We start from the raw sequence: 15,415 nt of genomic DNA, 5'->3' as shown, positions 1-15,415 counted from the left end.
GTCCATTTCCATTTTTTCATAAAAGGGATGGAGAACTTGTGATGTCCAGATGACACTGGACACCCAGCAGCAGCACCAGCCAGCATGGCCAATGGTCATGGATAATGGAGGTGTATACATCACACATTAAAACACCCTGCCCAAGAAACCTGGGAACTGTAGCTTACCCCACACAGAGCTACAATTCCAAGCATCATTAAGAAACTACACTTCACAGGATTCTTGTGGAGTGATTTATATGTATGGTGTGTATGCAGCTCAAGACCAACAACTGGAGGGCCATACATTTTCTATCCCTGAATAATAGTTTGATATTATTTGTAAACTGTACATTTTCTTAATGTTTTATGCTGCTTAAAGCAACATCCAGATCAGGAGTAGACAACATGGTGCCCTCCAAGTGTTATGGATTACAATTCCCATCATACTTGATGATTAGCCATGATGGCTGGGGCTGATGGGATTTGGAGTCCAACAACATCTAGAGTGCATCATATTGGCTTCCCCTGATATAGGTAATGGATAAGATGGAGGCGGGGAGAGAGAGAGACTGAAACTGTCCTTTCTTTATTCCTTTCACTTGCAAAAACTTTCCTTAGAAATCAAAAGGCAACAAGGATCCCGCCAGAAAGATCTTTGACGGTTGTACCAAACGTAAATGAGCTGTCCATTTCTGTTTAATATATTTCCACATGCATATGACATGGGATTAATTCCACATAACTCCTCTGAAATAAAAGCCTGGCAATGGGATCCCAGGGCGTGTGCTACTTTAGGGAGAAGATCCCTTCCTGGCAAATGCCTCTGGGTGGGGCTTGGACCATCCCCTTGGCAGGCTGGAGAGTTGGTTCAACTTACTTCTCTTATTCTTGGTTGCCAAATGTGTGATGTGTTTAGTGGTAATGTCCAGTTGCCATAGATCGCCTCTGCATAATTAGGGAAGAAGATAAATAAATATACGTGAGAACAGAAAAACACAAGGTCAGCAGAACTAAGCAACATGCTTAACAGAGGCCCAGGGAGAATCTTTTAGTAAATGAAGCTTGTTGACCAGAATATTACTTAATGGGGTGGAGTTTAATCTGCATTGGAGAGCCACAGCTCAGTCCTAGATCTTGGTCCTAGATTCAATCTCTGGCATCTCCAGGTGGGAGAGACTCCTTGTTTGAAACCTTGGAGACCCACTGCCAGTCAGTGTGGCCAATACTGAGCCAGATGGACCAATGTCTGACTTGTTATAAGGCAGCTTCCTATGTTCCTATGAAGCCTAACACCATACCCTCTGGGCAAGGCCTTTTGCACATGATCAGCAATGAACCAGATAAATGCACAGTTGTTACCTATTGGTTGCATCAAACCCAGACATTTTCCCTCCATGTTGTGCTTCTTGCTGATTCCCAGCATCAGATACAGAACATTTTGTACATGGGGAAAATGCAGTTCTTACCTATCCTTCCACTCTATCCCTACATATTCACTGCTATTATAATTGCTGCATGCAATATTGTTGCAGGCATCTAATAGCATTTAGGGATGAATAACATGACCCCACACAAAAACATCAATGTTGCTTGGCAAACGTCATAATTTAAACATTTTTAATGCCCTCAGTGGCTGTCTGCGTACTGTATTCTTCAGGCACAGTGGACGGACGACAGTAGGATTGTCCTCACCCTCCCGGTTTCCCCCTTCTCCTTTCCCCTTAGGGCAGCGGTTCCCAAACTTCCCACACACAGACTCCTTGAAAATTGTTGAGGGTCTTGGTGTATCGCTTAAATGATTTTTCTTCTGCCTGTTGTGCTTGATGCTGTGTGATTTGAATTGTACTTTCATTTCTTTTTCATTCCTTATATATTGGATTTTATTGCTCAATTTGAATCCCATAGAATATAACACACTGTAAGATATAAAAGGAGCAATAAAACACAATTAAAAATCAATGTGAACGTTTAACGCGATGGATGCGCCGTCTCCCATCTTCAACCACAAACCCACTGGACACACTGCGGACCACTTGAATGAAGCTCACGGGCCCCTGGTAGTCTGCAGACCACCGTTTGGGAATCTCTGCCGTACAGCCAAACTAGCAGAGCTTGGAAAAGTTACTTTTTTGAACTACAACTCCCATCAGCCCCAGCCAGCGTGGCCACTGGATTGGGCTGATGGGAGTTGTAGTTCAAAAAAGTAACTTTTCCAAGCTCTGCAAACTAGCTGTTACTTTAATTACATGGGAAGCAACCACATTTTTTCTCTTGCTGCTCCGTATTCCTGGAATTGTCTCCCGGATACCTAGAGTATGTGTATTTGAAGTCCTCACTTTGTCCTCTGTTTCCCTTCCCTTCCTCTGTTATCCTCCTTTTATTTAGATCGTACACCTTTTGGGACAGGGACTTGTTTTTATACTTTTGTTTTATGTACAGTGCCATGTGCATATGATGGCCCTATACAAATAAATGATGATGATGATGATGATGATAATCTGGTGCAACAGAACTGCACTATCCATATAATCAATATCTTCCCACCTGAAATTTGAGTTAGAGTCTCTCCCCTACCCCCTTAAACTAATTGCAGCTCAGGGGGTGGTTTTAGTCTGTAATGTACTTGAGAAGGAAATGGTTAAACTTCCCTGCGTACTGCAGTCCTGACTAAAATCTGGGAGGGGTGTGTGGAGAGGGGCCATTGGTAGCATTATATTTTTTAAAAAGAGTTGTGGGTTGGGCTGCACAGTGAAGAATCAAACTGTGTTTGTTGAATCTTGACAACTGGGTTTAGGCTCTGCATAGGTGCTAACAAGCTCCCAGGCATCACTTCAGAAAACACAGGCCGCCAGCACAGTTTCTTCTAGTCTAAGGGCCAAACTAAGGGTTACTTTTGTTGTGTGATTAGCAGCCACGGTCAGAATCCAGCTGCTAGGCTGCTCAGCTGAGACAGGCCATGCCAGTTTTGAAGCAACTTCACTGGCTGCTAGTCCATTTCTGAGCATAAATGCTGGTGCTTGCCAGTAAAACCTGGTATGGCTTGGGACCTCTGAAGGGCTATTTCTCTCCTCACAGCCTATGCATCAAGGTCTTACCATCCTCATTGTTGATCAACTTTTCTGTAATACTTCAAATAACCTTTAATTCTAAGCTTTGGTCTGTTCCCGGTTGCTAATTCCCCCTGATATAAATGTGATATAAGTGTAATTTGTCCCATGGCCCATCACCCAGAAATACACACTTTGGTTGGTATACATGCAGACAGGCATCTATGTACACATGTAAGCAAGAACATACAGAAATAGCTTGAAAGATAATAACGATGGGGCCAGGCAAAGATACTTAGGGAGGGAGTTCCATTACTGGGGTGCCACACAGAGAGGGCCCTATCTCTGGTAGCCCACCACCATCTAACTATCATCTGCCGGCTGGGTGGTGAGGGGCACCCAAAGAGAAGCCTCTGAGAAAATCTCATCTAAAAGGCAGGTTCATATTTACTCAGAAGTAAACCTCACCGATTTCAATAGAATCCTAGTAAGCGTGCATGGGATTGCAGTCTTATCTTTAAGGTTCTTATGGGACAAGGTCTTTAGGTACCAAGTGGTGGAAAATAATGTGGGAAGCTATTCATCTGCAACAGGCTGGATGACGGCTAGAGTGCAAGTGGCAAAAGACAAGCTGTGAGGCTGATTGGGCACGAGTAAAACATAACCATGCCTACTGTGCGGTGGTGAGGGCAGCAAAGAAGGCCCACTTCTCTGCCTCTATCGCATCCTCAAGTAGCTGTCCAGTGGAGCTTTTCCGTATTGTCGGGGGTCTGTTGACATCAACTCCAGGAAATGGAGTTTTAGACCCTTTGGAAGCCCACTGTGAATTGTTTGGAAGGCACTTTGAGGGTAAAGTTGTTCGCCTCCGTAGCAGTTTTGATGCCACATCTTGATCCACATCTACTGTAGTCCCTAATGAGGTGTCCAGTGCAATGTCTGCTGCAACTTCTTGGGAACGGTTTCAGTTGATGCAGCCTGATGACATAGACAAGGTGCTTGCGATGATGTGGCCAGCAACAAGTCCTCTCGACCCTTGCCCTTCTTGGCTTATTAATGCTTGCCAAGGGGGTTTGACCAAGTGGATCCAGGGTATGGTCAATGCATCATTCCAGAAGGGAGTGGTTCCAGCTGCCCTGAAAGAGGCGGTGATCCAACCGCTCCTGAAAAAGCCCACCTTGGATCCATTGGTCTGCAACAATTACCGACAGGTCGCAAATACCCCGTTCTTAGGGAACATAATTGAGAGGGTTGTGGCGCAGCAATTGCAAGTACTCTTGGATGAAACAGATTATCTTGACCTGTTCCAGTCTGGGTTCAGGCCTGGTTATGGGACTGAATAGGCCTTGGTTGCCCTGATATATGACTGTTATCGGGAGAAGGACAGGGGGAGTGCGATCCTGTTATTCTTACTTGATCTATCAGCGGCTTTTGATACCATTGAAGTATTCTGGGCTGACTTGGTGAGATGGAGGCAATGTTTTAGGCAATGTTTTAGAGTGTTCCAATCCTATCTCCAAGGTCGTTTTCAAAGAATAGCATTGGGTGATTGTCTTTCGGCCGCCTGGCAGTTGTGCTGTGAGGTGCCGCAGGGTACCATCTTGTCCCCCATGCTGTTTAACATCTATATGAAGGCCTTGGGAGTGGTCATTAGGAGATTTAGGGTGAGGTGTCTGAAGTACGCTACCCAAGTCTGTTCCTCCATAACATCTGAATCGGGAGAGGCCGTACAAGCCCTGGACTGCTGCCTGGACTTGGTGGTGGGCTGGGTGAGGGCCAATAAACTGAGTCTGAATCCTAGCAAGACGGAGGCGCTGTGGGTTGGTAGTTCCCAAATTCGGATAATTGGTCTGTTGCCTGCTTTGGATGGGGTCATACTCCCTCTGAAAGAGCAGGTCCATAGCCTGGGGGTGCTCCTGGATCCATCTTTGTCGCTAGAGGCCCAGGTGACCTCAGTGGCTAGGAGTGCCTTTTACCAGCTTCAGCTGGTAAGACAGCTGCAGCCATTTCTGGACCGGGATAGCCTGACCACTGTTGTCCATGCACTGCTATCCTCCAGGCTGGATTACTGTACTGCGCTCTATGTGGGGCTGCCCTTGAGGTTGGTCCAGAAGCTGCAACTGGTGCAAAATGCAGCGGCGAGACTGCTCACTGGGGCAGGGTATCATCAACATGTCATCCTGCTGCTGAAAGAATTGCACTGGCTGCCCATTTGCTACCAGGCCAAGTTCAAGGTTCTAGTTTTGGTGTACAAAGCCCTATACAGCTTAGGATCAGGATACCTGAAAAACCATCTTATCCCTTATATACCCAGTCGATCACTGCGTTTTGCAGGTGGGGGCCTCCTGCAGATACCATCTTATCAGGAGGTCCATTCCGCACAACACAGGAAACAAACCTTTAGTGTGGCGGCACCGACCCTTTGGAATTCCCTTAAATATTAGACAGGCACCATCTCTGTTATCTTTTCGGTGCGTATTGAAGACCTTCCTCTTTCAACAAGCCTTTTAAGTTGAGACCTTATCCCAGTCTGCGTCTGTGTTGGAATTGCTTTTTAGTATGTTTTTAAACTTTTCCCCCTTTTTTTAAACAATATGTTTTAGCCTTTTTTTTAAAGATGTCTTCAAAGCTTTAAAAAAATGATTTTAAAGATGTTTTGTTTTAATGTATTTTAAAGTCTGTTTTTAGGATGTTTTAAAGTGTTTTTAGTGCTTTTATTTGCCGCCCTGGGCTCCTGCTAGGAGGAAGGACGGGATATAAATAAAACAATAAATAAATAGATATAATATAATGTAATATCAATCAATCAATCAATCAATCAATAAAACATCCCACCAAGTGGAGAGAATTTTACCAGTACCAGATTTCTGATCAGATGCAGATAAATGACTAAATCCTTCTAATAGCAAACTGGGAAGTTACTAAGGATGAGTCTTCTACGCAGTTACATGCATATAACATGCTTTTCAAAGTCAATGCTTTTCAAAACAGTTCTCACAGTAGCGATGGGCTCTGTTTCTGCAGTAATTGGACTTGCCATCGGATTAATTTTAATGTCTGATATTCTCTACTTTTGTAGAGAGAATTTTGAGGTAGCAACTCTCTGCGCCTAGTTTCTGATTCATTCTTTTTTCCCAATTTGTTTTTTTTAAAATTCGCTTTGAAATCATCAATAGTGTGAGTGATACTTATCTACTTTCTATGTGAGCTCTTCAAATATGTATTCCCTGTCACTGATGTCACTTGATTGTAACTGACAGACGGCAGCGGGGGGGGGAATGAAGTACTGATTGTAAGCAGCAGGGAGGAAAACACTGACTTGATTATTTGCCTTAATCTGCTCTGCAGTGCACTTGAAAAGGAATTTAAAGAGGCAATCATTACAGAGTTTAGAATAAAGATAGATAACAATGGAGAGTTATGAATAAATAGCGATTATGATATCCATAATTCTCTGCAAAGCAAAAAAAATTGGAGATAGGAAAAATGAAAAGTTATCAGAGGGAAAAGGAATCAGATAGTTAACAACCACCAGGGGGCCAAACTTAAAAACAAAACGTAAAAAAGGAGAGGATTCCATTCCTAGTTCACATAAACAGAACCATCCTTCAAAATTTGCAATTCTCCAAACTTTACAATTCAATTCTCTAGCCAAGTAATGTATCCAAATTTAATATATTAAACTATGTATAAAATGCATATAAAATAACATACAAATATGAATAATATTAGGGATAATTCCATATAAAATGAGTATTTGGATAAGTTCTCTCTAAAATGCTGATGCATTTTCATGAGGGCTTTAAAAATAGTATTGGCAAACTGATGTGGAAATGTGGAGAACTGAAGACTGAAAAAATGAAAACTGAGGGAAATTGGAATTGACAGATTCACCCATCGTGTTACCATTTGGAAAGTAGTTGACTTTAGTCCCCAAGTGAGAAACCCTCAAATTATTCATGTTCTATCTCCCAGGATTAAACAAGTTCAAATTACCTTCTGGAGGACATTTCCATTTATCCAGGGCCAGGATAGACTTGGCTGGAACCAGAAATGCTAGCGCACTGGCTTGAAACAGAGGAAGTCTGGATAACCAACAAGAAAGAGCATGATTTGCTACCATCTGACTGCCACATCTTGCTTTCTTTAAATTCACGGCGGGGGCGGGGCGGGGGGCAAGCTGGGCAAAACTTACCTAATTCCCACAGTGCTTTGGATGAGAGTTGTGATCCCCACACAGCTGAAGATGGTGCCAATGAGCTGGCTAATGGTGTATTGGTCCTTCCCTACACACAGGGATTCTGCCAGTAGGAAGGGAACAGCGATGGTGCCACTGAAGCATGTCAAATAATGCTGGAGGGGAAATTTCAAGGGAGGCTAGGTCAAAGGACCACCTTATTAGACGCTTTCCTAAAATTTAAATCACAGTAAAGACCTCTCCAGACTGGTAGTTAGACACAAAATTAGACACAAGATTGACACTAGTTGCCAGATCAAAGCATTTCCATTAGCCACACCTGTCAGGGGAACAGATTGATCTGTGAATCCCTGGTAAAGCTGAATTTTTGAAGCTGATTTTTTAAACTGCTTCCACCAAGTTTTATAGTAAAAGGGGGGTGGGAATTGACTAGCATCATGTGCCCCCATTTTCAGAAGAGAGAAAGGGATGCGCTGGAACTGGCAGAACAGTGAGTGTGTTTCTATCCCTTAATGTATTAGTGGTGAATTCATTCTGCTTTATTGGTGGCTCTGTGGTGCTTCCCCAATGATAACCACATTACTGCTCCCTGTATAGCTGACTATAGCTCAACAAAAGCAGAACAACAACAACCCAAGAACATTTGTGGTATGAAAAGTGGTATGAAGATTTCCACTGATCGGACACAAATCAGTATGACCACCCCAAAACTTTTGCAGGCACAAACAGTATTGAAAGCGAGATTGCGTGTGCTCAATAGCATCATGAGCCCTGGTCATTACGAATGCACAATAAAAAGGATGTTTGGACTCTGGAGGGGTCCTAAGGCTTTTCTCCTATACCTAGTTAAATGGAGCCCTCTACACTATGGGATGCATATAGTATACCAATTCAAGTATCTATATAGTCATTTTTTTATACAGAAATGCTATGATTTACTGTTTCTAACAATCAATATGTTTTCTCTGTTATGCTGTTTATCAGGCAGCAGATCAGATTTTGCAGATATAGGTTATGCCTGCCTGCAAAATACTAATCCTTAGAGATCCAGATTATGCCTTCCAATAGCAAAAGGTGTCAAGTGATAGCATTGACACTGCAATGGGACCACTGACACTGTCAGCACGCTCAAAGAAACCCCAAGATTTGCAGAAGAACAAACATCTTTTTTTAAAAAGCAGGAGGACCCAAATGTCCAAATACTTCTCCTGCAGCCCCTTTCTCATCATAGGATCATAAATAACACACCTGCAATTGTTTGTGTGTACAGCTGAAGTGCGAGTGCGCCCCCAGTTTGCCACCAAACCAGCAACTGGGATTACAGAACACTAGTAAACAGAGAAGGGGTGCACACTGCATATTATTTGTCTCTGTGCAGAATGTTAGAGATTAAAAATGTACTTGAAGTAAATTAATGAAAGCACAGAGGGAAAATCAAAAGGTGTAGCTCCTTGCTTACAAAAATCAACACTGCAGATCAACAAGCCCAGTTATTGAATCACTGTAAACAATAGAGGGAAAGTTGTAGGCGCCTTATATGCCCTCATTGTAAAGGTACTACCTGCACTTTTACAACAATAGCATTGTTGATAGTATCATTTTATCATACAATAAAATCTGAATTCTTTTCAATAGTGACTTGATATAGTGGCTTGAGAAACAAACACCATGACAGTTTAAAGAAGGGGGGGGCAGTCATTAGGAACAGCTTCGTTTCTTTAGCCCCAGGCCTAAGAGCCACATCACAGATGACGCTTGATTAATTTACTACCTGAAATCCCAGGAGGATGCAGAGATACCAAGGAGGTGCATCTTCAATCCTGTAGATCATATCAAAATCCTTCTGTTCGTGGGATGTTGGTGGTCCGGCATGGTTCCTATCTGCTGCCTTTTGTTGAAAATAAAGGAGGAGGACTGTAACACTAAAGCAGGGGTAGTCAACGCGGCACCCTCCAGATGTTGTCAACTACAATTCCCATCATACCTTATTGTCATAAGCCATGTCGGCTGGGGCTGATGGAAGTTGTAGTCCAAAACATCTGGAAGACACCAAAGAATGGAATGCAGGAAGGGTTTGTGTTCTAGGTTGAAGCTGGTGTCATGGTAATACTTGTGTATGCCACAATGAGAACAATGTGTTGGTTGCGAGCAAGGCAGGTGGGTATAATGTCTTGACACGAGCCACATTCCACTGCAACCCAACAGTACCTGAGTACAGCAGTCTCTGTGGTTGGGATGGGGTACAGGACTGATGTCCGTGATCTGATAGCTGCCAGGCGGGCTTTTTACTTCCTGGCATGTATATCTACCCCATATGCATGCATAATACCGCACTACTCATGCATAATAATTTTCACTGGGGTGTCTCTTATGGGTACCCCACCTCCTGAAGTGAGGCAGGTGGCTATCAGAGACAGAGAGAAAGACAAAAACAGACTTTTCAGTGGTAGTGCCCCAGTTGTGGAATAGCTTCCCAAAAAAGCTTTGCCTGGCACATATTTTATTGTCCTTTCAGTGCCAGGCTGATACCTATTTTTAGATGCAGTTTTAGATGCAGTTTTAATCCTGCTGACCTACCTGCTTTATGCTGCTGTTTTGCTGCTTTAGATTATTTTGATTTTTTTTTTGTATTTACATTTTAACTGTTTTATTCATTTTGTAAACTGCCTTTGGAATATAATTGAAGGGCAGTATAAAAACACATATAAGAAGCAAACAAATAAGCAAACCATTCAGTACCTTAGAACTAGGTAATTTCCTAGATTCCTAAGAAACTATTCCTCCCAAAACTCTCTGAAGGAACTGGCGACTGGCTGAATGCGTGTGGCAAAATTAGGCTTTTTAATTATGCTGTATTCAATATTATGTTCTCTATTAAATATAATATATTCCATTGGATCTCTGTTGAACTGGACTGCCATCATGCTTTGCTCTGTCAAACAGGAGGTAAAACTGAAATCCAACTTGATCTTTTGGAAATCTCTCATTGATTATACATTTTCCTTTGTAACTCCTCTCTTTCATAAAAGGTGCATCTTCAGTTCCGTAGATCATATCAAAATCCTTCTGTTCATGGGATGTTGCTGACTTTGTTTCCTTCAAATTGTTTATTGCTGAGGAAGGCTTAACTTTCCCAGCAAAGGGTCAGGCTTCATTCCATAGTTGTCTGTTCACCTACACATTGGAACTGGTGGGGTGGAATGCAAAATGGAGAAAAGTCTCCTTCCAGAATGGCACAAATAACGTGTTCCCAACAACAAGGAGAAGAATGGAAAAAGAAGAAAAGGCCAATGAAGAACAGTTACATTCTTAAACATCTGGAAGGTGTTGTGCTAGAATTCTACAGTCCTCCTAACATGTCTGAGATACGGAGATGAATTTGAAGCTTAATTCCAGTGCTGTAACTAGTGCTGCAGGGACAAGCTGTCCCACAGGATCAGAGGGGCCCATCAGGAAGAGGGAGACCATTCTACAAAGTATGACTTCCATCTAAATGCCCCATGGAAAAAGATGGATGCACAGAGCACACGTATGAATATAGACATACTGTGAGCATGCATGAATATAGACAAACTCAACAGGTAGTAGCAGTGGACATGGGATAAGTATGAACGTCAATTAAGAGGGTCCCTGTTCTCTACATACCTCCAAACCTAAATAAACATAGGTTTCCCATGCACTGGGAGAAGCAAAGGGGAACACAGCCACCTTTGATGGTGACCTCTACATATTCCAATTCATCTACTGGAACTGCTGGCCAAACACTTCTAACTCTCTCTTTTTTGGAAGATCACTGCCGTCAGATGCAGAATGATCGCCTTGAAGACACTAGTTGCCAGAGCAAAGTGTTTCTGGAGGAGAAACGGGTTGATCTGCCGATCAGTTGCAAAATCTCTTTGAATTAAAAAAAACCCACTCAAGCTGCTCCCACCAGGTTTTACAGTAAAAAGGGGCAGGGTTTGACTAGTGTCATGTGCCCCCATTTTCAGAAGAGGGAGGTGGAGATGCACTGGAACCAGCAGAACAGGGAGTGTGTTTCTACCCTAAGAATCTAAATAACATACTGTTATGAACATGGGGGGGGGCTGGAATGGATGATTTCTGTGGGTCACCTTTCCAGCCTCTGATCTGGAATCCTATGCCTGGGAGGCTGGCTCTGCTAGCCAGATGAATCTCCTTTGTTAATCAAATAGAGTGGCTAGGTAGTTAATGGTCCTATTTAGTTGCCCTGGCAACTGGTGAAAGGGGCTAGGAAGATCCTTTTTGTCATTTTAAACTCTACTGGAGGAGAGTCTCCCCCCCACTCCTGGGCGGGGAGAAGTGTGTTTGGAACTGGAAGTGTGTGTTCTGGAGAACTAGGGCAGCAGGCATGCGGAGAGGCTGGCTCCCTGCATCGTGGCCATAGGATGCCCCTGCACCTAGATGGAAAAGCTGGATATTAGACTGCTGATGCCTTGAACCCCTCCATCCTAAGCTCAGGTTGGAATGTGTGTACATAAATAAACCATGTTTCATAAAGACACCGCAGTCTCTGCTGGCCTTCTTCCCAAAGGAAATCAAACCCTGGATGGGCACAGGGACCCCCCTGAAATCTCACCGCTCGGAGATTGGGGGAGGCGCGCAACAATACTATAGTCAACTGGGCTGTCTCCCTTTCCCCAATCCCTGCTTTGAAGGAGGTAGATTTTTACTGAGATCATTGTATGTGGGGTAAGGGTTAAATACTCCCTTTCCCCCAATGCACTCCCAATCGTGATTATGCCCCAGTACAATTTTGAAGGGGGGTAAAGAAAAGAAACATATATAAGGTAATGCTGTTTGAAAGGGAAGGGTTAAAGTGACACTGTTGGTTCCACAGAAAAAGAAATGTGTGTGTGTACAGACATATATAATTCTGAACTCTAGAAAAAAACAGAAGCCATACAGGGTAAACATGAGATGGGGATGCTTTGTTCACAAAGTTGTTCAGATGCCCTATGAAAACGTTAAACATGTCACTGTTCCACAGTAAATGCCCGGGGTAGAACTGGCCTTTATAAGTCTGAGAATAAGCCAAATAATCTGAATGACAGAAAACAGCAAGCTGGGTCACATACTGATGACTGACATCTAGTTAAGTATGACATACAGTAGCATGAGAAATTCCTTGAATGTCAAGTTGCTCATTCGTCACCACATGCAGAATGATAGCCACTGAAAATGTCTGAGATATGGAGATGAATTTGAATCAGTGTGAAGCAGAGTTGCCTGGTATTTCTTGCTTGAAGAGATTTGTTTTAAGGGAATGCTTCATGTTCTGTGAAGCTGACATGTTCTGGAAAATCACAAGCAGATAAAACATTGCGGAAGTTCCTTGGAACTCTAAACAACATATGTCTCTATTTTGATCTCCTACAGGGGTCTAAAAGAAGTGCCGTTCTCCTGTTTTGCTCTCATTGATTCCTCTTCTAATAGCTAGAAAAATATCCTTCCATCACCTTTGCCTTAAGACATACTTAACATTTCTAAGCAAGAAGTTTTATGTAAGTCTGTGTGTTAATTAGAAGCAGTAAAATTACCTTGAAACTAGAAGAGCGTTCAGAGGTGCTTCCCATTCCTGCTCAATGCCAGAGAAAGAGGAAATTAGACTACAGGCATACTTATCATCTCGGGGAGGACTTTAGTCAACATACCAAAGATTGTTTGTCAAACTATAACTGAAACCATTGGCTGCTGATTGTGAAATTAAGGTATGGTCTTGAAAGTTACTCGTCAGTACCTATTAATCAGGACATTACAAGGGTAAAACCCATCCCTACCTCACTTTCCATAATGACAGTTTTTCACAGCTTTGTTGAATAAACATTAAAAAAACGAGTTATTGTATAACAGACTGGTTAGCTGATAGTTTACACAAAAACTCAACTCAGTGATGTATAAGGCAGCTGGGATCAAACATGTGTCAGCCTGTTGGAATCCGCAGGAATGAGAATATCTCAGTTAACATGGCTATAATAGATGGATACATGGGGGGCAAAAACCAAGTCGGCCCACACTGTTTTCTTTTATATTCTTCTCTAATATTCCTTCTTACACATACTACAACTACCTTTTCCGCACATACAGATGTCCTTCCACGACTTTGCCATCCACCCATCTACTTTTCCTTCCTCCTGTACTCACATTACACTCTCCCATATTACTATAATTTTCTACAGCTCCACAGCATAATCTGTCTGTACTGTGACATTAAGGTTATGAATGAGATCAGGTAGCATTTGAACTTAATAATATTTTTGTTACAGAAAGAATATAATGCAGAAAATCAATATGGAGTGATATCCAACATTAGTCCTACTCAGAGTAGACCCAGTGTAATAACTGGATTAAAGTAATTTATTTCAATAAATTTACTCCAAGTATAAATTAATTGGATATGATCCCTCGGTTGCTTTTGCTGTGAGATGAAGTAGGTGTATATATTTTATTGGCTTGACTGTAGTAGCTGTTCCAGATCTACAGGTTTTCAAAATTCAGGACATTTCATCAGGCATAGAGTACATCTCTGCACCAGCGCATATATCTCTGTTGCTGTTCTCACACTTCGCTTCTGCTTCCTTTGCCTCTTACTGGTCTCTCTTTAGCAAATGAGCTGCTCTTCGTGTATATTCAGAGTAAAAAGGTATTTTCTTCCTCCTTTCAAGAATATGACTCAGAAGGAAGGTTGCCAGGTCAGAAGCATCCCAAACCCTGAGATTTCAGGGATGGGCATTAGTGATGTCATGGGGATGGGCCCAGTGATGTCATTAAGCATAATACATTAACCCTCAACTACAGTTGCTTGGAGCATACCACTCAAACAAACAAACAAATCTCTGATTGGAAATTAAGATAGAAATCTTAGGTAAATGAGGATGTTCCCAGGTCCAGCTGAAGTGACGGGATCATTCCTTCTCACCTGCTTAGGGAGCCTGGGTAGAGAACATTTAATCTAGCCTACTTGCTTCTGCAATAAGGGTGTAAGTGCTCTCAAGTCAGGCCAGTCACCAGAAGGTGATTGTGGAAAGAAGGGAGCCTAGTGTTGTGAAGATGTTCGATGGGAGCACTCAGGAGTAAAGATGGATGTTCCTGAAGGCTGCAATTCTAAGCACACTCGCTAAGGACTTAGCCCCATACAACTCAAAAGACTTCTGAATAAATATGGTTAGGATTGACTAGGGATCCTCTGCAAAGATATCCATATCAAAGCAGGGTTGCAACTCCCTGCCTGTCTTTTAATGTGGCTGCTCCAAACCTTTTTACAGACTTGACCCTTCACTGCAGAGAGAAGTTTGAGAAATGAGTAAGCATTAAGAAGATTCTCTACTCTTTCCTGCCTACTCTGTGGGCTGCTATAAACTCACTTTGACAGCCAACCCAGATGGTAATAATTCCAGTGAGTAATAATTGACAGAGAGGAAACACACATGGTTTGGTCTACCTTCACAGGCAGTAGATTGGGAACAACAGCAATTGAAGCCACACCTCCCAGTATGTGAATTCTCTTACCATTATTGGGCAAGAAACAAACCATCATGTAAACGACAAGGCATCATCAGTAGGTTTAAGGGGGTTGAACTGAGTGTATGGAACCAGTTTTTGCTTCTATGGATGTAAGGGAGTGAGGTCAGAGATAAATGAAATGCAAATAGAAAAAGAAAAAGAAAAGACAATGATGATTTCCTAAATGCAATACCATACCAACCACAACAAGATTCCTCTGAGTAAGATAGAAAACATCCCACAATCAGTTAGGGTTCCTAATCAAAACTAAAAAAACCCTGGCAGCCAGTCAGCCAAGGTCACAAAGATCCCCATGCAGCACAACCTGACCCGGGGGCTGCAGTTAGTGCAGAATGCTGTGGCACAATTGCTGACATGAGTGAGCCTCTATCAGCACATAATGCCACTGCTCTGAAATTTGTACTGGTTGCTGATTTGCTACCAGGCTAAGTTCAAGGTGTGCTTTCCATGTTATGGGTGCCACATAGTACTTGTTCTCTTGTAAGAAATCAGTCCTTTAGTGTGGCAGCACCTGCACTTTGGAACTCCCTGCTTATTGTCATTAGGCAGGTGCCTTCATTGTAGTATTTAACACCTGCTAAATACATTTTTATTTAGGCAAGCCTACCCAGGCACATAGAAGCTGTTCTGTTTTTTGTCTGTTTTTAACT

At 42.6% G+C, this 15,415-nt stretch overlaps 1 protein-coding gene across 2 annotated transcripts in view; it reads right to left on the bottom strand.

Moving 5' to 3' along the window:
- SLC23A1 (solute carrier family 23 member 1) overlaps positions 1 to 14,793 on the bottom strand; it is a 36,712-nt gene extending 21,919 nt beyond the window's left edge. For both annotated transcript variants that reach the window (XM_061622421.1, XM_061622423.1), the window contains exons 1-6: positions 14,751 to 14,793; positions 12,782 to 12,819; positions 8,995 to 9,111; positions 7,221 to 7,378; positions 7,022 to 7,110; positions 859 to 926 (exon numbers count right to left, since the gene is read on the bottom strand). In XM_061622421.1, the coding sequence (XP_061478405.1) occupies positions 859 to 926; positions 7,022 to 7,110; positions 7,221 to 7,378; positions 8,995 to 9,111; positions 12,782 to 12,819; positions 14,751 to 14,778 (498 nt within the window). In that variant the 5' untranslated portion in view covers positions 14,779 to 14,793. The remainder of the gene's footprint in view (positions 1 to 858; positions 927 to 7,021; positions 7,111 to 7,220; positions 7,379 to 8,994; positions 9,112 to 12,781; positions 12,820 to 14,750) is intronic.
- Positions 14,794 to 15,415: the final 622 nt, after the last annotated feature.

The sequence above is a fragment of the Rhineura floridana genome, chromosome 4, assembly GCF_030035675.1.
Source record: "Rhineura floridana isolate rRhiFlo1 chromosome 4, rRhiFlo1.hap2, whole genome shotgun sequence".
In the NCBI taxonomy this organism is placed as follows: domain Eukaryota; kingdom Metazoa; phylum Chordata; class Lepidosauria; order Squamata; family Rhineuridae; genus Rhineura; species Rhineura floridana.
The sequence above is the reverse complement of the archived record's forward strand: the minus strand, read 5'-3'. Positions and strand labels throughout refer to the sequence as shown.